The sequence below is a fragment of the Podarcis liolepis genome, assembly GCF_965112155.1.
Source record: "Podarcis liolepis genome assembly, chromosome: 2".
NCBI classification, from domain to species: domain Eukaryota; kingdom Metazoa; phylum Chordata; class Lepidosauria; order Squamata; family Lacertidae; genus Podarcis; species Podarcis liolepis.
In genome coordinates this window covers 18,852,273-18,874,699 of record NC_139555.1, presented here as the reverse complement: position 1 = coordinate 18,874,699, position 22,427 = coordinate 18,852,273, and the positions used below count along the sequence as shown (strand labels likewise).

The following is a 22,427-nucleotide window of genomic DNA, read 5'->3' as shown; positions in this document are numbered from 1 at the left end:
AAGAGAAGATGCTGAATTGCAACTTATTACCAAACTTAAAACCATGGAAAGACCTAATCTGAATAGAGACATTGGATTCTTATCTCATTATACATGTTATTGCTATTTTTAGCCATCTCACCCCTTGCTTTTTCCTGTAAAACCAATGGCAGTCGTTAACAGTCGTCAACAGGTTTACCACACCTATCAGCCAATCACCCATTCCCACTACCCTTCTGAGTAATATCCCACCCCAACCTCTCACTATATATAAGGGCCTGGTGACTTCTGTTTCAGTGTATCTGAAAAAGTGTGCATGCACACAAAAGCTCATAACAATAACAAACTTAGCTGGTCTCTAAGTTGCTACTGGAAGGAATTTTTTTTATTTTGTTACACACAGTGGGATCAACTTCTGAGTCATGCATAAGATTATGTTGTAGGAGAACAAAGCAATACCTTTGCAGCAGGAGTTTAATGAACCCTTTTTCGTGTCTGCAATATATTGAAAAAGAAAGAGAAGAACCTAAGATATATTCTTAAGATTTTTATCCCAGCCTAGAGGCTCTCAAGGGGCAGTGAACACAACTGTATGGAAATGTGTGCATCACATAACAAATGTAATGTCAAAATCACAAACAGGAACGGCAAAAGCATGCCACAGCGGACACAACTGCACTGTAGAGCATACAAAAATGAGACTTTGGAGCACAGGCGGAGGCTCTGTGGTGCCCCAGATGTTGCTATGCTACAGTGCCCTCCAGATGTTGGGCTATAACTCCCATCAGTCCCAGCCAGTAGAGCTTGTGGCTAAGGATGATATACAGGGTTAGGCCCTTTATACCTAAAATAGTGTCTCCATCCTCATCATCCAGCTTGGACACTGAGATCCAGCTCCAAGGGCCTTCTGGTGGTTCCCTCACTGTGAGAAGTGAAGCTACAGGGAACCAAGCAGAGGGCCTTCTCGGTAGTGGCACCTGCCTTGTGGAATGTCCTTCCATCAAGGAGATGAGTAACTATATCACCTTTAGAAGACATCTGAAGGCAGCCCTATATCAGGAAGTTTTTAATGTTTGATTTTTGGTTGTGTTTTTATGATGTCGAAAGCTGTTCAGAGTGGCTGGGGCAACCCAGTCAGATGGGTGGGGTATATTATGATTATAATTATTATGGTTGTATTCCAGCAACATCTGGAGGGAACTGTGTTGGGTATCCCCATGGCACCATAATTCCCATCATCCCTTATCATGGTACTAATTCTTGTGTGTACAATTTAAAACCAATCCTGAACCCCCCCTACATTTAACCATCACCATTTATTTGCATAATACCTTTCCATCATTAAACCATGTTTGTGTGTGTACACGCACACACACACCAAAATCCAGTCACAATATATAACATAGTTTTTGTGATTATAAACAATAAACCAGGGTTTCCCAAACTTGGGTCTCCAGCTGTTTTTGGAGAGGAGGAGGAAGCACTAGGCGGGTGACGGCTGATGGACACAGTGTCTTTAGAAAGCATTCCAGACCCCCTCTCACCCAGAACCTGGCGAGCCTTGAAAGTAGGAGAGCAAAGAGCTCAAAGGCAGAAGGCACCTAGCAGCACCCATAGGAGAGACAATGAGAATGATGAATGAGGAAGTGGGAGAGATGGGGGGTAGGGTGGATAGGACAACACCATTATCCAAGAGGCTGGGTTTTATAGCCTCTCTCTGTAAATACTGAATAGAAAATGGAAGGCAAGAAACATTTCCTTGTCTTTGTACATTCCTGGGCAACCAGCCGTGAGTCGCTGGCAGCAGCATGATCCAAGGTGATGAGAGTCTAGTGTGGCTCTTTTCTTCTGCATCATGACATTGTTTGTTGTGCACTGGATCCTGAGAATCTGATGGAGATTCAATAGGCACACATGGCGCCCCCCCTTTTTTGCCTGTCCCATGCCAGGAAGTCTGCTGAATGTGCCTTACCTTCCACATTGACGTTAAAACTGTGTTGCATGGTTGGTGGCTGGATGTAGAAGTTGAACAAGGAAAACCAACATCAACTCAAGCTTAGCTGGACTCATGGGAAGTGATGCATGAGTTTGAATGGCTCACCTGACTCACGTCCTCATATGTGACTATTCCCAACAATCCCAGTAATTATGGTCTTGGGACATAGTTGTGCTGTTGACCTCTCACCTGCTGGTTTCCCTGTTGAACTCATCCAACAAGTTCTGTAAGTCCTCTTCCTCTTGCCCTTGGGTGCCATTCAATCCTGGCGCTGGGTGCAAGGGAAGAAAGCTCAGTTACAAGAAAAGGAAATGCTCAGATTTTAAATATTGGCATTGAGCTGGAAAAGGAAACAACACCCAATGAAAAGAAGGGAGCATCTTATATAACAGTATTGCACATCTCTGGAAGTGCCCATATTTTATCCTTCTGTTGTAGAGCTACCGATGGCTCGGGCAAGAAAATAACTGACTGAAAACTGAGAAGCAAGGGAAGATAATACACTGTGTTTTGGAGGGGAAATGGTTTGAATAGGAAAGATTATATACACATCCACAACCCTCTTCCATATGAGAACCTCACAGGGAAAGAGTTTTCTCTTTGCTGAAAGGATATGTTAGTAAGGTCAACTGGTTAAGTCCAGTTTAATTTGACTATGGCTTTCAGGCCAAGGGAGCCGGCGATTGTCCACAGACAATTCCAGGTCATGTGGCCAGCAGGACTAAATTGCTTCTGGCATACGGAACACCGTGACGAGTACCAGAGTTCACGAAAATGGTTTACCTTCCCGCCACAGTAGTACCTATTTATCTACTCGTGCTGGTATGTTTTTGAACTGCTAGGTTGGGAGGAGCTGGGACAAAGCAGCAATCAATTGTATATAGCCAGGCCTTACATTACAGCTGCATCTGTTCCAACTCTACAGACAGGGATTCTCACTTAAGAGATCTACGGCAAACATTTTTGGAGCTAAAATATCCACCTGATGAAGTTAAACAACAGATCAACAAAGCCAGACTGATACCCAGAGAGAACTTGCTGCAAGACAAACCCCAAAGAGAAAATAACAGAACATCACTAGTAATCACATACAGCTCCCAAGTTAAAACAGTTCAATGCATCATCAGAGATTTACAACCTCTCCTAGACAATGACAGTTCTCTTTCTCAAGCTCTGGGAGGAAGACCTTTCATTGCCTACAGACAGCCACCCACCCAATCTTAAACAACTCCTCACCCACAATAATACAGCAACCAGACTTAACATGGACACTGGTACCAGAGCCTGCAATAAACCCAGATGCCAACTTTGCTGCCACATACACCCAGACAACACCATCACTGAACCAAACAACATCAAACATACCATCTCAGGCCTATTTAATTGCTCATCTTATAACATTGTGTATGCCATCAAATGCCAACAGTGCCCTTCAGCTCTCTATATTGGACAAACAGGCCAAACCCTACGCCAAAGGATAAATGGACATAAATCTGACATCAGGAATCACAAGACAGAGAAACCAGTAGAACACTAGGAGAATCTCCCAGGACATTCAATACAGTATCTCAAAGCCGCTGTCTTATTACAAAAGAATTTCAGAAATAGACTTGAAAGAGAAGTTGCTGAATTACAACTTATTACTAAACTGAAAACTATGGAGAGACCTGGTCTGAATAGAGATATTAGATTCTTGTCTCATTGCACATGCTAAAGCTATTTTTGGTCATCTGCATAATATCCCATGCTTTTCTCTGTAGAACTAATTGCAGTCATTAACAGTCGTCAACAGGTTTACCATACCCATTGAGTCAATCATCCACCTCCCACTACCCTTCTGAGAAAAACCTCACCCCACCCTCCCACTATATATAAGGGTCTGGTGACTTCCGTTTCAGTGTATCTGAAGGAGTGTGCATGCACACAAAAGCTTACACCCAGAACAAACTCAGTTGGTCTCTAAGGTGCTACTGGAGAATTTTTTAATTTTTAAAAATTTTAAAATTTATTTCAACTTCGTCAGACCAACATGGCTACCTACCTGAATGTAAAAGCAGCAGGAGTTCACTCCATTGCATGGGTTCGAACTGCCGACCTTACAATCAGCAGGCCCAAGAGACTCAGTGGTTTAGACCACAGCGCCACCCGCGTCCCTAGTATGTCCCTACTAACAGCGTGGGTGGCTTCTGATGCAACAGCGTTACTAACAGTGTTAGTAACGCTGTTGCATCAGAAGCCACCAATCACTAGCTTAATCTCACGTCTATTTCCATGTCTAGCAGCCAACACAACTTGCTCTAAAGAAATAGGTGAAGCTTACCTTCCTCTTCCAGGCCCTGAAGCAAAGACTCCAGAACAGATGGGGACACAGTGCTGAGCAATAGCCAGTGAAGCAACTGTTTGGAACTATAAATAAATGCAAGCAGAAAAAAACAAAACAGGAAGGGAGGAGGGAGGGAGGGAAAGAAGAGCAGGTCAACGTCAACCAAGGGTGAATCCAGACCAACATTATTTTCAATCACATACTGAAAATTCAGGATGGGAAGTGACCGTTTATTGGAAAGTCTTGTACAGCATCAAGGCCACTTCCCCGAAATACCACTTTTTATTTGGGCAGTAAGGAAAGTGATGGGGAAATGTGCCATGAAGTGTGTGACAACACTGGCTTTTACCCATCATCTAACCTTCCAGCAAACAAATCGGAATGGCTGCTCAAGGAACGGGTTGTTCAGAAATGCCACAAGAAGGGAAGTTTAGGCCGGCACTCGCTCAGTTATAGTCTGTTCTTATGGCCACATTTTCATATGCATTCCCATCATCTGATGGTTGTCTCACGGGTTTACATAGTCTTTAATCAAACTAGCCACAGCATAGCAGTGAAATACAGAGGACTGTTGCTAGAAGGACTTAAAAGTGGACAATCATCCTTTCCATGCTAGGCACACATTCATTTTCCTTTTGTCCCAATCTGCTGAAGTTGATTTTGCAAGATCTGGGGAATGTGACCAGATGGCAGTACATTTAGTATGCACACCATGTAGTAATAATAATAATAATAATAATAATAATAATAATAATAATAAATTGTAGCCCACCCATCTGGCTCGGTTCCCTCAGCCAGTCAGTTTATGTACAGAAACATAATACAACATTTTTTATAAAATCTCTATACAGGGCTGCCTTCAGATGTCTTCCAAAGGTTGTATAGTTACTTATCTTCTTGATATCTGCTGGGAGGTCATTTCACAGGGAGGGTGCCACTACCGAGAAGGCCCTCTGCCTGATTCCCTGTAACTTCACTTCTCACAGTGAGAGAACTGCCAGAAGGCCCTTGGAGATGGATCTCTGTGTCTAGGCTGAATGATGGAAGTGGAGATGCTCCTTCAGGTATGCTATAGTGCACCAGACGCTCTCTCACGACTGCTGTGGAAATGCTCCTTCATTCATTCTGCTGATACCCATCAACATACCCCCTAATCCTACTTTACAGTTTCTGGGAGTGAGCCCCAGCAGTGAAACAGATTTTGGAGCTATGCAATGCTTCTAATTCACCTCCAGGGACCCAAACCATCTTGTTGATGAGCAAGTAATCCTTGCCATCGTCTCTCCTTAGCCTTCTTCTCAGTCTGCCCAGAAGTGATTAATGGATTTAAAATCTGCCACTGGTCTCCTGAAAACAGCCCCCAAACCACTGTGAATACTAAGCAGGAAAAAATGAGCAAAGGATTTAATATGAAAGACTTCAAAGGGTTTAAATTCAACGCTGGATCGTTTCCTCTTTAAAACTCTTCAGAAAAATTATGGAGGGTAGAACGGCTGCACATTACTAGGCAAAAACATGCTGGGTTTTAGGAGCATCCCAGAATTTCATATTAATCATTTACATATCAGATACTTCATCTTCCTCCTCATTAGAAAATCTGCAGCGCTATGATTACTAGAGTGTCATGTAAAAGCTCACAGGGCAACAACTTCCAAGAACTGTCAATAGAACAGAGTTCTGCTTCCTGGGCCCTTGAGATTTGATGCATTTCATATAAGTAACATTCCCTCCCATTCTTAGCACTGCACTCATAACAAAAGAACAGAGCTAATGGCACAAACAGAGGAAGACAGCTTAGATGCTCCAGAGGGCAGAAGCAGAACCAGTTTCTTTCTTTCTTTGTTTAAATTTATTATTGGGAAATGATATATAATGAAATGAAAAGGATGTTTAAAATAACGTTTGTAAAAACCCCAGAAGCCTTTCTTCTGGGGATTATAGGGATAAAACTACCTAAATTGTATAGAAATAGCGACAAGAATGTTACTTGCCCAAAAATGGAAAGAAGAAGAAGTCCCAGCAAAGGAAGAATGGATACAAAAACTTATGGAATATGCAGAAATATCAAAACTCACTGGAAGAATAAGGAATCAAAATAACAAACTTTTTTTTATAAAAGAATGGAAATGGTTTATTGAATATCTACAGATAAATTGTAAACAGATAAAAACACTGGCAGGATTATTGTAATAACCTGCAGCTATATACCGGGGTGTGTGTGCGTGTGTATGTGTGTGTGTGTGTGTGTGTATGATAAATGAGGAAGTTAATTTGGATATGCAGAAGATAGTAAAAATAAATTCATGGAACCGCAGAAAGAAGGGGAAGGAAGTCAAGTTTTCAAATGTCAACATGAATGTAAAATTAGTGAAATGTATATATATCTGAAAAGTATAAATTATATATATAATTTTAGAATTTACATTTATACTATACCCTTGAAAATCAATCAATGCGTTCCTATGGAGACCGTCCGGGGACAGAGGGGAAGCGCCGCACGCCTTCCCCTCTGTCCCCGGACCTGTTTTAAAGCAAGGGAAGGGGCAGCGGGGAGAATCACTTCTCCCCGTTGCCGCCCCTTGGTTCAAAAGGGGTCCGGGGAGAGAGGGGAAGGCGTGCGCGCCTTCCCCTCTGTCCCCGGAGATTGCGGGGCTGGCAACGGGGAGAAGCGATCTTCCCCCACCGCCCCTTGCTTCAAAAGAGGTCCGGGGACAGCGGGGAAGACGCGCTGCGCTTCCCCGCTATCCCCGGAGCTTGCGGGGCAAGCTTCGTTTTGCGAAGCAAGCCCATAGGGATATGCATCTTGCAAAGCAGCTAAGAAAATGAAAAACTCCTTCGTCTAGCGAGTTTTTCGTCTTCCGAGGCGTTCGTCTTGTGGGGTACCACTGTACTGGTTAAACATTAGGAGAAGTTAAGAGATGCTTTACAACAGAACAAATGCCCTTGGGTGTGTTGGGGGTCTCCTCTCAAGCAGAGGCTGGCTCTGCAATTGCATCCTGCGTTGAGCTGGGGGTGGGGGCTGTCCTGGATGATCTTCAACATGCCATTCAACTGTACAATTCTATGGAAGATCTGAGACACTGAGCTGGTTTCGCAGAACGCGGGAAGCCAAACTACGATTTCTCCAGAGGGGAGATTGCAGCCACGCTCCTCCACTTCTTAAAGTTAGCCAGGTGGGACTGTTCATCTTGGGAAAGGTTTCCCCCGTTCTTCTCCCTTTTAAAAATAATGTTCATTTCACTTGATTCACTCTCCCCCCTCCAAAAACACCTCTTTCCCCACTGTGACACACTCCCTGTCTGCATGCCTGAAGCTGATGTAAAATAACAAACCACAAATTTGTGAACCGTGGGGTGGATTGCATGGAAAAAATGACGATTCTGGTTGACTTCATGTGGAGCAGTGGTGAGAGTCGGCTGAACAGGCCTTCTGGAAATTGCTGGCCACTTCCCTCACTATGAAGTGGAAAAAGCAGAGAGAGTGAACGAGAGGAGGGGAGAGAGAGACAGACGGACGGACAGACAGAGGACCACACTGCAAAGATCCATCCTGTATTATCAGCTAAAAGATCTACTTCGAAGTAAGTCCTGATGGGTCCAATGGAACCTACTCCCATGTCAGCGTACAGGATTGCAGCTGAAAAGCATTCTAGTGGGTTATCGTTATTCCAGATGTTGCTGCCTCTTGGTAATCCACCGTTCCCGTGATCTAATTATATTCTGAAGCAAAGATCTGATTAATATGAAGAAGATATGGCAAGTGCGGGATGCGGGTGGCGCTGTGGGTTAAACCATAATAATCAGCCTAGGACTTGCCGATCAGGAGGTCGGCGGTTTGAATCCCCGCAACGGGGTGAGCTCCCATTGCTCGGTCCTTGCTCCTGCCAACCTAGCAGTTCGAAAGCACGTCAAAGTGCAAGTAGATAAATAGGTACCGCTCTGGCGGGAAGGTAAATGGCGTTTCCGTGCGCTGCTCTGGTTCGCCAGAAGCGGCTTAGTCATGCTGGCCACATGACCCAGAAGCTGTACACTGGCTCCCTCAGCCAGTAAAGCGAGATGAGCGCCGCAACCCCAGAGTTGGTCACGACTGGACCTAATGGTCAGGGGTCCCTTTACCATTGGCAAGTGCGTTTTGGGGACAGATAACTTCCTTTCCTTTTACAGCTTTCTGTTGGCTCAAACTTGTTCATTCGGCAGCACAGATATATGTAGAACTGATGATACGGTGATTTGCAGATTCACGAGCTTTGATGTGGACACAGAAGTCCCCTTGCTCAAGTGGATTCGCTGCTAACTTCAATGGTGCTAATGTCTGTGCAAGTGCAAAGGGATGTGTTGAGCTAACAACCTCTACTCCCCCTGAAGTGCACAAAAAAGGCACAGAGGATCTTTAGGGGATTGTCTGAAGCTGTTTTTCAGACACAACTGAATGAGGCTAGTCCTCATGATTGCTAATGACAGCTTTGCCCCAAATTTTGAAAACTTCATTTATCCAATCCAATCCAAATAATTTTATTGTGCTAGCCACCGGCCTTGACAAATCTGAACCAAAAATTAACACAAGCAATAGGGGGGGTGTCGTGCCACAAATAATAGTCTCTATTTAGATCTCTGCGTCTCCCTTACAGTTCACTGCTATATTGCCCAGGGTCTTCTTTCTGGCCACCAAAGCAAAAAGGGTGACTTTATGAGTCACTGAAGTGTTTACATTGCTAAGAAACCATTGGACATTCTCTGCTGGGGAGACACATCTTTCCTTTACAGACGGTAAGGTGAGAAATCGCCTTCTGGGTCCAATGTATAGTGGGCAATATAGCAAATAGTGCTATATGTATTCTGGCTCTGATTACCCACATATACAGAGCCTGTCCTCGCAAGATTCCATCAATGGTGTCTCTGAATTTTTTTTACACATCACTTGGGAAGACTGGCAAACTAATGCCAGTGTACTGGAAGAAGCAAAGATCACCAGTGTCGAAGCAGAGATTCTTCAACATCAACTTTGTTGGACTAGTCACATTGTGCGCGTGTTTGATTATCATCTTCCAAAGCAACTACTCTATACTGAACTTAAAATTATGAAGCATAATGCTGGTGGTCAACAAAAGAGGTTCAAAGACTCTGTCAAGGCAAATCTTAAAAAAATGTAGTATAAACACCAACAACTGGGAAACACTGGCCTGCAAGCACTCCAATTGGAGAACAGCCCTGACCAAAAGTGTGATGGGCTTTGAAGATGCTTGAACTCAGGATGAAAGGGAGAAATGTGCTAAGCGGAAGACACACTTGGTAAACCCTCACCAACTCCCACCTGGAAACCTATGTCCCCACTGTGGAAGGACGTGTGAATCCAGAATTGGCCTCCACAGTCACTTACAGACTCACTGTTAAAACCATGTTCATGGAAGACAATATTACTCAGCTACGAGTGATCGACAAAGACGAAGATACAGAGCCTGTCTTTGTGTGGTACCCTGTTATATTGTCCATCTAGGACAGTGGAGGGCATAACATGAAAACGCAGCTCAGTAAGAGCAAATCTTAGTGAGGCTGTTCAGAGATTCAACAGGTAAAGGTAAAGGGACCCCTGACCATTAGGTCCAGTCGTGACCGACCGGGTTGCGGCGCTCATCTCGCTCTATAGGCCAAGGGAGCCGGCGTACAGCTTCCGGGTCATGTGGCCAGCATGACTAAGCCGCTTCTGGTGAACCAGAGCAGCTCACGGAAACGCCATTTACCTTCCTGCTGGAGCGGTACCTATTTATCTACTTGCACTTTGATGTGCTTTTGAACTGCTAGGTGGGCAGGAGCAGGGACCGAGCAACGGGAGTTCACCGTCGCGGGGATTCGAACTGCCGACCTTCTGATCGGCAAGTCCTAGGCTCTGTGGTTTAACCCACAGCGCCACCCGGATCCCTTAAATTCAACAGGTAACTGGCTCTAAAATGGACTGTTTTTAGAAGGGGGGGCATTTATCCAGAGACTATGACTGAATGCAAGGACAGTACCCTATTCCCCTGCCCCCCAGCCAATGATATGCCTTAAGCAGAGAGGAAGAGTGGGTATGTTGCACAAGCCACAAGCCCTGAATAGTTTAGGAAAAGAAGCCATCCAGATGACCAAGGCACGGGAAAGGCAAAGAATAAAAACCAAAAGTTAGCACAATCCGTTTTATTACAAACTTCTAAAAGAACATTATTGTTTGACATCTGTTACAAACTGCTGAGGATTTGTATCGTCAATCTGTCATCTCTACTTACAGTTCTCTGCGTAATCAAATTTACCTTGTGACTTAACACAGAAAGCAAGCGAGGCAGGATTGCAACGTCTTATGCTTGTAAACATAATCTGCTTTAATATACACTCCAGGTATCGATTCGTGGTAGTAAAAATTGTGATCCGGTGGTAGCTTATGTGACCAGCTAGCATTAAGAAGCGGCGAAGCGGGAATAGCAATCCACTTCAGAAAAGCCATTAACTAGAAAGCAAAGATACAAAAACCATCTCCAGATTGCTGAAACATGATCAGGTGGAGATGAAGATTGTAGCTATGGCCATTAGCGGGATAAAAACCTTGACCTAATTAGACTCAGTTTATGCCTTGGTTGGAAAGGCAATGAAACTGAAGATTTGGAGCTGGGAGGAAAATTCATCCATACTTTGCTAGAAGCAAAAATTGCTTCTGCTTCCTTTAACAGAAGACCATTTCAGATTAGAACCATGACCACTGTGCTGGATTGCCCTGAAGCAACGCTGTCTGAATTGGGCTACAGATTTGAGCTAGTTTAGTTGCCACGGCGTTTCTCAAGGACCCTGGGAACATTTGCTGAAGGATCATACTGAGATCCCTGCTAGCTTAAAGAGTGATGGTTCTCTAGGGTCCCTCATTGTGTGGAAACCATGGCAGGGGAAGTGATTTAGGATTATAGGTGTTGACTTAAGAACCCTGTTGGGTCAGACCAAAGGCCCATCGAGTCCAACCAGATGCCTCTCTCCACTTGTGATCCCCAGCAACTAGGATGCCCTTAGCTCCATGTCCCCCCAAAAGGCAACCCACTAGCCACTTGGCGCCCACTGAGTCTTACCCACTAGGGCTGGGCGAAATCTGGTTTTCAACAACGTAGCTAAATACCATGATACACTCCCCACCTTAGAAGGGGAGGAAGAAGCAGTCAAGATATAGCCCAGGCCTACCGAGCGAGCTCTGATGCCTCTCTGGCTTATGTGTATCTGTCTCAGGCTCTGTCTCACACGCATCTGTCACAGGCTCACGTTCTCGGGCTCCGTACGTCTGTCTGCCTTTGCCTTTGCCCGAGTGGGCAGGCTGAGTCTTTCCTTCTGGAGCAACTGACTTCCCCAAGTGGAAATACACTGCCCAGCCACTCGGGCGAAGGCAATTTGAGCAGCTGATACATCAAAGCTGCTGGGGAGCTCAAAAAGTCTGAAACCTTTATTGAGATGTGAGCACCATATTGGTTTCAGGCAGTAATTCGGAGTACAGTGGTACCTTGGTTCCCAAATGACTTAGCTGCCAAGGAAATTGGCTCCTGAACGCCACAAACTCAGAAGTAAGTGTGTTTGCAAATGTTTTTCGGAAGCTGAACGTCCGACGCAGCTTCCACGGCTTCCGCTTGAGTGCCAATCGGAAGCCGCGCCCTGGTTTTCGAATGGTTTCGTGAGGCGAATGGACTCCTGGAACGGATTAAGTTCGAGAACCTGCTACCCACTGAGACTCTGGATCATCCCCTAGCAAAATGGCTAATCATGATGAAAATCTCCATCCGAAGATTGCAGGGCGGTGTACAATATAAGAACAGAAAAATAGGTAGCATAACAAAAAACAATAACAATAACCCCTCCCTCCCCACAGTTTAATAGGCCATAGATTGTTTAATTTGCCAAAGAGGAATGTCTAGTCTGGGCTATCCTGTCCAAATCATCCAAGAAGTATGCTGCTGAGTCATTAAGCCGATACTCTCTTGATCTGTTGAAACAAGCTTGAACACCCCTGTGTTTCCATCGTCTCTTGATAACTCCAGCAGATTCTGTCGTCTTAAAGCCTTCCTCTGCTGATCCAGCTGGAACAAAAAGTGGACGAGCGTCATCCGCTCTGGGAGAATCCCCGAAATCTGCCAAAAACCACGGTCGCCGAGGCCTGGGTCACACCATCAGGGGCAGAGGGCAGATTTCGTGCAAGCCACAACTTTGCCCGTGACTGTATTGCTTTATTTTTCTCCGTTAATGGCAACCATCTACACACATATATGAGCAAAAAACCTACTGGTGGAATGTTGGGGATTGCCTTTTATACAAACAGGCTATAGATATACAAAGGACCAATAGCATTAGATGGAGAAGCAGGTGTGAATTGCCGCTGTTTTCTTTAAAACCCAGATGTGCTTGCAATCCTTGCTGCAAATCACCACAGGTGCTTGATCTGTGCGGCTGGGTTTATCTATACGCCAGAGAAAGTCCGTTGACGCAGGCAGCGCCTTATTTAGCAGGCAAACCACACAAGCGAGTTCATGGGAGCTAGACTACTGGAAGTGGGTCATCTCTTGACAATTGGGATGATACCACCATTTGCATCTGTTTTTTGCCAGCTGATGTTCTCAGCCTTTGGGATCCGGAAGCTCTCTGAAGCTCTCTTCCTCATCCTCGTTCTCTTCGGACCGTGGCAAGGCCAGTACGTGGGTGACAGGATGGATCCAGGACGTTGTCTGAGTCACATGGCTGGAGGGGAGTAAAATAAAATAAAATAAAATAAAAAGAAAGAAAGAGTGAACAAACAACAACAACTACAACAGTACAGTGGTACCTCGGGTTAAGTACTTAATTCATTCTGGAGGTCCATACTTAACCTGAAACTGTTCTTAACCTGAAGCACCACTTTAGCTAATGGGGGCCTCCTGCTGCCGCTGCGCCACCGGAGCATGATTTCTGTTCTCATCCTGAAGCAAAGTTCTTAACCTGAAGTACTATTTCTGGGTTAGCGGAGTATGTAACCTGAAGCGTATGTAACCTGAAGCATATGTAACCCGAGGTACCACTGTATTTGTATCCCGCCCATCTGGCTGGGTTTCCCCAGAGGCTTCTGGCACATATAAAAACATAATGCTAAGCATTAAAAACTTCCCAATACAGGGTTGCCTTCATATGCCTTTTAAAAGTTGTGTAGTTCTTTATTTCCTTGACATCTGATAAGAGTTTATCCCACAAGGCGGTGCTACTGCCGATAATGCCCTCTACCTGGCTCCCTGTAACCTCACTTCTCGAAGCGAGGGAACCGCCAGAAGACCCTCAGAGGAGGACCTCGGTGTCCCAGCTGAATGATGGGGGTGGAGATGCTCCTTTAGGTACCCCAGGGCCCAGGCCGTTCAGGATTTTTTAGAGTCAGAACCGACACTTGTGCTCGGAAATTAACTGCTTACCAATGACACATTTAAAAGCTTACCAACTGAAGACCTTTCCTGACAATAAAGCAAATCATGCTTCCCTATAAATAGTGGCTTCTTCCACCAGCCCCCCTCAAAGGAGAAGGGAGAGCCACTTGTAAAGGGTGTCCTGGAAGTTACAAAGACTCAAGGGAGCTATCAGTAGGGTGGCCCTGCTTATAGGTAAAGGTAAAGGGACCCCTGACCATTAGGTCCAGTCGTGACCGACTCTGGGGATGCAGCACTCATCTCGCTTTATTGGCCAAGGGAGCCGGCGTACAGCTTCCGGGTCATGTGGCCAGCATGACCACGCCGCTTCTGGCGAACCAGAGCAGCGTACGGAAACGCTGTTTACCTTCCCGTCGGAGGGGTACCTATTTATCTACTTGCACTTTGACGTGCTTTCGAACTGCTAGGTTGGCAGGAGCAGGGACCGAGCAACGGGAGCTCACCCCGTCGCGGGGATTCGAACTGCCAACCTTCTGATCGGCAAGCCCTAGGCTCTGTGGTTTAACCCACAGCGCCACCTGCGTCCCTGGCCCTGCTTATATGCATCAGCAAAAGAGGAACGCAAAATCTGCGGACAGAGGTGAATGCAGGGGGTGGGGAGGCTATAATTTCAACAGATATAATTCACCTCTCTGATCTGTTGCCCAGGTGCTAACTGTTGATGGGAATTTCCTGGGGCTCTTCCTTCTTATGGTTCTTGACCTTGGGCGGGGACAACCTTCAGGAAGAGGACACCTCCAATAACGGGCTGTCCTCTGGACAAGGTAAGGTAAAGGTAAAGGACCCCTGCATGGTTAAGTCCAGGCAAAGGCAACTGTTGGGTGCGGTGCTCATCTCACTTTCAGGTCAAGGGAGCCGACATTTGTCCGCAGACAGCTTTCCGGGTCATGTGGCCAGCATGACTAAACTGGTTCTGGTGCAACGGGACACCGTTGACAGAAACCAGAGTGCACGGAAACACCATTTACCTTTCCGCTGCAGCGGTACCTGTTTATCTACTTGCACTGGTGTGCTTTTGAACTGCTAGGTTTGCAGGAGCTGGGACAGAGCAATGGGAACTCACTCCGTCACGGGGATTCGAACCACCAACCTTCCAACCGTCACGGGGATTCGAACCACCAACCTTCCAACCTTCAGTGGTTTAGACCACAGCGCCACCTGCGTCCCTGGAAAGTAGGACATATGGCTACCCTAACCATCACATACCCTAGTGGCTTCATTTGCTGTTCTCCTGTTGTTGTTTTAAAATGTAAAATTGTAATTTATTTCCCTCCTAGTATCCAGAATAGCTCATCAATAAACAAATGAACAAAATGATGCTGATGCAGAAGGAAAAGGATAAGGCGGTCGGATCGCACCAAAGGAAACCCAGAAGTCCTATTAAGGTGATAACCCAAGTTAACAGCATGCTACTGGCCTTGTCAACACCTTCATTGGGATTTTTAAAAGAAGTTTTACTTAACAATCTGATGAAATAAGGACATCGGAAAGATGTTGTCCGAAATGATGCTCACATATTTACAAACTGGCTCTGAAGCTGAATGATGACATCCTCCCCCCTTTTTCTTTTCTTTTTGTTTGTTGGCTTGACAAAGTAATAATAATACATAAATGAGAATAAAAATCTGCACCCCACCACTGAGCCCATTCCATTGTAACTATCCAGCCTCCCAAAATTTCAACACCTCTTGCAATGGTTTGAAGCTTTTCCGTTTTAACAGTACAAATTTTACAAACACTTTCCATATCTCCTCAAAATCATTTCTCCTGCATATTCCACATCTTACCTTAATGACACATTTATCATTAATAGCTATACCTCAAGCCTCTTTATACCACTCTTCCATTTTATATTCTGCTTGCCCCTTCCACTTCCTAGCTATGATAATTCCTGCAGCTGTCAATAAATTTGTGAGCAAGTCTTTCAAAGCCTGATAACCTTCCACCCGGTCGTAAATCGATAATAATGCTACCTCTGGACTTTTGGTCAGCTTGCTATCCCTCCCTTTTGCCTTTCCTGGCTCTGCCCCACTGCTAGAGTTCCCATAAGTCTGCCTCCATCGCTTCGTTAATAGGGGTGGGAGCCAGCAACTCCACAGAGGGGTCTCAATGCCATTCCCTTTTATTACCCTAAATAAAATGGAGAGGGTTGGGGAACGCGCTCCAGCCAAGAGGTTGAGTAAAAAGTAGGTATTCTTCCACCTGTAACCACCTTAGGCGTCCTCTGAAAAACTGCCTATTTTCCTCAGGGTGCTTGCCCGAAACATTCATTTCCATTTTATTTCAGCTTAATGCCAGTGACCTGCTTTTCTTTCCAACAGGAAGTCCAAAGTCAGTTAACAATAACATACCACAACGAAGGCAATAACAACGAAGGAAACAACCAACAAACCAATAGGAAAGACGATTTAACAATCAAAATGCCACAATAGCCTCTCAGTAAGGTTTCCACCTACTGCATAAGGCGGGCCAGGAGAAATACAGTTAATAAACCTGTTGGAACACCCATAAACAGCCAAGTCAATAAATTCAAACCGTTTCAATGAATAACAAGGGAAGTAATAAATCGCAGCACATGTTTTACTCAGAAATATCCTTTTCTTCCCCCCTCTATATAATTTTTTTAATTGAATTTCCCCCCAAAATTATTCAAATTAAATGGTTACATTTTTCATGTATTGACTCCCCACCCCCTCTGTGTTTCGTTCAAACCCTTTTCTCCTGCATTATATATCCAACTCTTGTCTATTTCAGAAATCCCTCTAAAACAGTTACCGTATTTTTTGCTCTATAAGACTCACTTTTCCCCTCCTAAAAAGTAAGGGGAAATGTGTGTGTGCATCTTATGGAGCGAATGCAGGCTGCGCAGCTATCACAGATGCTTTCACTGCGCAGCGATCCCTCTTGCTGTTCTGGCTTCTGAGATTCAGAATATTTTTTTCCTCGCTTTCCTCCTCCAAAAACTAGGTGCGTCTTGTGGTCTGGTGCGTCTTATAGAGCGAAAAATACGGTACTTGATCATTTTTCTTCCACTGCCCCTTTCTCGAATCCTGCCCGCAATCTCGTTTGCCTGTAGTGCTTTCCCAAATAGTCCAGAAAAGGCCTCCATACTTCTATAAAAAGTTCATCTTTCTGACATCTTAATATTGCTGCCAGCTTTGACATTTCCGCATGGCCCATTACTTTTTAAAGCTATGCCTCCTTCATTGGAAGAAACGTCCTTTTCTGGAAACCTCCAGCCCAGCAGCCAGTGTGCCAGAACTTTTAAGAAATGCCTCTGTCCATTAGTGGTGGTGGAAGGGGAGACGGGTGATGGTTGTAAATTGCCTCTAGACTACTATCATCCTTAACCATTGGTCATGCTGGCTAGGCTGGATGGATGCTGGAAGTCCACTGCATCTGGGAGGCATCAGAAAGTGAAAGGTAACTCTAGCACAGAAGTGGAAAATACTTTTTGGCCTGAAAGCTCAATTGCCGAATGTGGAATTTTCAGGAACAGAGAGCATATTTATAATAATAATAATAATAATAATAATAATAATAATAATAATAATAAGTTATTTATATCCCGCCCTCCACAGCCAAAGCCGGGCTTAGAGTGGCTAACAACAGTATAAATAACACAGTTTACATAAAATCACAATCAATTAATTGAAATACATTCTAAAATCAATTCAGAGTCAAATCAATGGCAACCATTGGGCTAGCGTTCTATGAGGATTACCAGAGGAGGAGGTCAGGCTGTGCCTGGCAGAACAGCTCTGTCTTGCAGGCTCTGCGGAAAGATGTCAAGTCCCGCAGGGTCCTAGTCTCTTGTGACAGAGTGTTCCACCAGATCAGGGCCATGGCTGAAAAAGCCCTGGCTCTGGTTGAGGCCAGCCTAACCTCCCTGTGGCCCGGGATCTCCAAGGTGTTTTTATTTGAAGACCGTAAGGTCCTCTGTGGGACATACCCCCTTCCCTCCCCTTGTCCCACTTATAACTTTGTACCAAATACAGCATGTATACATATACCACATGACTTCCCTTCCACCCTTTTCCTGGTTCCTTTTGCTTTTCTGCTACTCTGCGTAATCCACATTTTCAATCATCCAATTTGTTATCTATTAAATACTCTATCTATTTCAACTCTGTCGGATTGACTTGAGACCTGCTGAGCTATGTATTTTTCTATACTGGTTCTTAAAACATTCAATAGACGTTATCCATTCCTCCTTATATTCCTTATCTTTGTTTTCTCTTATCCTGTTCATCAGACCAGCCAGTTCAGGATATTCGAACAATTTACACTGTCATTCTTCCTTAGCAGGTACTATACTTGTTCTCCACCTCTGTGCCAATAAGGTTCTAGCTGTGGTGGTGATGTATAGTAATAAACTCTTTTGGTGTTGTTGTGGGTTTTTTGGGGGACCTCTGTTGTTACCAACCCCAAGAGAAAAATCTCAGGGGAAGTTTTTTTTAAGTATCTTTTTAAATTCATTATATACAGTTTCCCAATATTCCTTAATTATTTTAGAGGACCTCTACAATTTCATCCCTCAATTTCATTACATTTCCAACATACAGTCATACCTTGGTTCTTAAGCAGAATGCGTTCCAGGAGTCTGTTGGACTCCTGGAACCGTTCAAAAATTGGCTTCTGAAAATTGTTCGGAAACCAGAACACTCCTGGGTTTCGATCGTCCGGGAGCCGGTTTGTTTGGGAGCCAAGGCGTTCGGCTTCCAAGGTACGAATGTATACCTTTCCCCTTTTAAAGACATTTTTGCCAATCTGGTGGGTGTTAAATGCTATCTCCGAATGGGGAATTTTCAGTGAGTCGGGGGCTCATACCAGTGGTGACTAGGGACAGAGGCAAATGTGGATGCAGAAACGGACGTGACTCTTAATTTTACAGAAAATAAATCAAATCCTTGTTTCCCTGACCTCCTCATACCTCCCTTTTTTGTGTTCCAATTCAATTAATTAATTCAGCGATTTCTTTCCCTCCTTATTATCCTGATCTTTAATCTTAATATATTGTAACATTAAATTTTTACCTATTTAGAAATCCAATTTTCCATATTCTTTTATATCATTACAGCTAGAAACCACTTAACTTCAATCAAACATCATTCTAACATTCATTAATTTTGCAATATTTCTGTAAATAATCTTTAAATTTCTTCCAATCTTCTTCCACCGACTCTTCTCCCTGGTCTTGGATTCTACCAGTCATTTGTGGAGTTCTTTATCTACTTGACATCTTATTGTCAGCGCAGCTGTGATGCAGGATTCAGGGTGGGCGGGGAGACTCTCTGGCATGCTCAGTACAACGTGGCCGAATCTTGACACAATACAAAACCACCTGACTACAGTCTGGGATTACCATTGTTTGCTCCACGAAGGAAGCTTGGTTACGAGATGTGTGCTAAATGAGCACAGCAGGAGCCTGCAAGCCTCCTTTGCAAAAAAAAGTCCCATTGTGTCCGGAAAACAGTTTGCATGGCGAGACGGCATGAAGGCACGGTGTGTGCATGGGGGGGGGGGGAGAGCAAAGCGAGGGGACATTGACGGCGGGGAAACACGAGGCAAAGCACATTGCACCCCCTGTGTGTTCATGCATAGCCAGCCCGAGGCCCCTTGAGAGCGGTGGGAAGGCTATTCCTTCTTCGCCGCAGCAATCGCTCGGTCACGTTTCCCCCATTCAATAGTTGAAGGCTAGCTTTTGCGTCACAGGGCTAGAGCCCTGACTTACCGGTGGAGAGATCCCTCTGTTCTGAGGATGATGGGTAAATGAATGACGGCATCACCCCTCTATTCCTGCCTTTCTCCCGGCTGTGCCAAGCTAATGTTAAATTGAGCATGACAGGCAAAAGCAGAGACGAAGGAGGTTGTCTTATTATTATGACCGCGAACACTATATAAATCCAGACCGGGGGAACTCTTTCCCATTTTAAACTTGAGGTGTGTTAATTAGATTAACCCATCTTTCGAGCAGACAGGCCGCATATATCTCTACTACTACAATCAAGGCTGAAGGTTTTTGCTTGTTGCTGCCAGAATTGCTTCTCAAATGTAGACTGGATAAGCACATCAGGATTTGGCTGGCTGAGGTGCTTCCTTCCACTTTTCCGTAGCCTTTAATGCTAGCAGGTTCAAGAGGAGAGCTCAGGATGAATGTTAAGCCGCAGATAGACACACAGTAAAGGTAATTATGACTGCTAATCATACCTTTATTTAGTTGCTAAAATTTACTACTGCTACGACTAATTTCAATATGTATTCCATTGAAATTAGGGGACCGAGCAACGGGAGCTCACCCCGTCACGGGGATTCGAACCGCCAACCTTCCGATCGGCAAGTCCTTATGTCGCTTGATTGTAACAAACCAACCAACAACAACACTCAAAGTGGTTTGCACACATGCAAGTTTTTGCTTGCTTCCTGAAAGCAGATGACATTGACCTCAGCCGGGCCCAGCTTTGTAAATCTTGGGGACAGTTATGGAAAGTAACATTTGCATTAATGCAACTGGGCAGGGAAACCTTGGTAAATTGGAAAGGCATTTTCTTTTTTTGTTTCCAGAGCGTTTTGAAAGCCCTTAAATAACTTACGTGTTGCCAGGCAGTAGAGAACAAATTTCTGTAGGTTTGGAAGCTACTTCGGTGAAGGGAGAGGTGCAGTCAAGGAGAAAATATATTTCTTAGGAACCTCCTTCGGATGGTTATAATCAATAATAAAAGCATGGTATTCAACTAAGGGTTTAGGACGTGGGTGGTGCTGTGGTCTAAACCACTGAGCCTCTTGGGCTTGCTGACTGGAAGGTCGGTGGTTTGAATCCCCATGATGGGGTGAGCTCCCGTTAAATTTCAGTTAAATTCACCCCCCTTCTGAAAGTTGATGAATATCCCTTCCCCACCCCCAAACTACTTTTCAGAGGCAAATAGCCCTGCAAAAGTGTGTGTGTGTGTGTGTGTGTGTGTGTGTGTAATATTCAGCACTCCTTCCTTTCAAATCACACTTAGAACATTATGTCTGTCTTCAAACGTTATTTCTGTCTTTCAACGTTATGTATGTCTTCACCACATATTTTTGTTTGTTTACATTTCTCTATTTTTATTCATTTTAGAACATTTTAATCTCACCTTCGCATCCAATAAATACTCAAAAGCTGCTGACAAATAAACAAATCAGAAAAAACCCTGTTACATCAACTGTCTTAATTCGAATAGGGTAACAATTAACAGAAGCACAACTGAGAACTTAAAACGCTGTAATAGCCAAAGGCAAAAATCATTCAACTCGTAGCTTCAGGACATTACTGTAAGCTGCAAATATCAAATCATATCACTATGAGGATCAGGGCTTGGCATGCAATGGGCTTAAATACCAGCCATAATATTTCAAAAGCTATGGATCTGTGCTGCCTGTGTTCTGTATCATAGCAGTGCTACTGCACTAAATCTGAGGCTTAGTTCAGACGTCTTCCCTTAAAGATCTAGAAAGGTTCCCCCCTTGTTTTGTTTGGATTGATGAAGAGGGGCCCCATCAGTGCTCAGAGCAGTCATTAGGTGGAAAAGGGACCTTAGGCCAGGCATGCCAACTCTTAGGGGTGGAGGGGTCTTTGACCCCCTCAATATAGGGGGCCAGGCCTGTTGAGGGGATGGGGAAGGCCAAGCACAATGCGGTCCAATGGTTGGCTCCTCCTCGGTGTGAGAGGAGGCCGCACTGTGCCGGGCTCCCCGAATCGGCTTTTTCCTGAGGGTGAGATGTCGTGCATCAATCGCCTCCAGAGGAGGAACAAGCCAATCAAGCACCTGGGGCATCGCGTGCGCCCTGTGCCCAGGGGCAGGGCCAACTGGAGCAGGACGCTCTGTGGGGCCTCCGAGGAGTCTGCCTGCCTCCTCCCACTCAGATGACCTACAGCTGGGGGTGGGGCAGTGGGCAGACCATTTGGGGCAGTGCGCCCAAGCCCACCGCATCACTCGCAGGAGAGACGTTTGGCTCGGGCATGCTGCAGGCCCTGTAGTGAGTGCCACCCGGCATTTGGTCACCCCCCTCAGTGGTGACACCCGGGGGTAGCCCGCCCCCACTGCCCCCTTTCCTCCACCCCTGATTGCCTCCCTCCCCAATTCTGGGTGCAAGACAGCACCTCTGCCTCTGAGTGCATGGAAAAAGCTGTGGAAAGCACATATGGAATTTACTGCTTGTGGTGCTGTGGGTTAAACCACAGAGCCTAGGATTTGCCGATCATAAGGTCGGCGGTTCGAATCCCTGCAACGAGGTGAGTGCCTGCTGCTCGGTCCCTGCTCCTGCAAACCTAGCAGTTTGAAAGCACGTCAAAGTGCAAGTAGATAAATAGGTACTGCTCCGGCGGGAAGGTAAATGGCATTTCCATGCACTGCTCTGGTTCACCAGAAGAGGCTTAGTCATGCTGGCCACATGACCTGGAAGCTGTACGTCGGCTCCCTCGGCCAATAAAGCGAGATGAGCGCCGCAACCCCAGAGTCGGTAATGACTGGACCTAATAGTCAGGGGTTCCTTTACCTTTACCTTTATGCTTTAAAGGAAAATTATATGAAAATGATGTACAGTGGTACCTCGGGTTACATACGCTTCAGGTTACAGACTCCGCTAACCCAGAAATAGTATCTCGGGTAAAAAACCTTGCTTCAGGATGAGAACAGAAATTGCGCGGAGGTGGCACA

At 45.1% G+C, this 22,427-nt stretch overlaps 1 protein-coding gene and 2 long non-coding RNA genes across 4 annotated transcripts in view; 1 reads left to right on the top strand and 2 right to left on the bottom strand.

The window, feature by feature from the left end:
- Positions 1–429: 429 nt before the first annotated feature.
- On the bottom strand, positions 430–4,341 carry LOC310700736. 2 transcript variants are annotated; one of them, XR_014522773.1, is made up of 3 exons: positions 4,296–4,341; positions 2,165–2,315; positions 430–474 (listed from the first exon to the last, which is right to left on the bottom strand). It is a non-coding gene; the product is annotated as an uncharacterized lncRNA (long non-coding RNA). The 2 variants fall into 2 exon arrangements; XR_014522774.1 differs by lacking the exon at positions 4,296–4,341 and adding an exon at positions 4,017–4,107.
- A 2,858-nt stretch (positions 4,342–7,199) lies between these two features.
- LOC310700747 lies at positions 7,200–16,377 on the top strand. Its single transcript, XR_014522785.1, has 2 exons — positions 7,200–7,878; positions 15,018–16,377. It is a non-coding gene; the product is annotated as an uncharacterized lncRNA (long non-coding RNA).
- STXBP4 (syntaxin binding protein 4) overlaps positions 10,454–22,427 on the bottom strand; it is a 136,778-nt gene continuing 124,804 nt past the window's right edge. Inside the window, exon 18 of the mRNA XM_083490006.1 lies at positions 10,454–13,030. Coding sequence (XP_083346132.1) covers positions 12,910–13,030 — 121 coding nt within the window. The 3' untranslated portion in view covers positions 10,454–12,909. The remainder of the gene's footprint in view (positions 13,031–22,427) is intronic.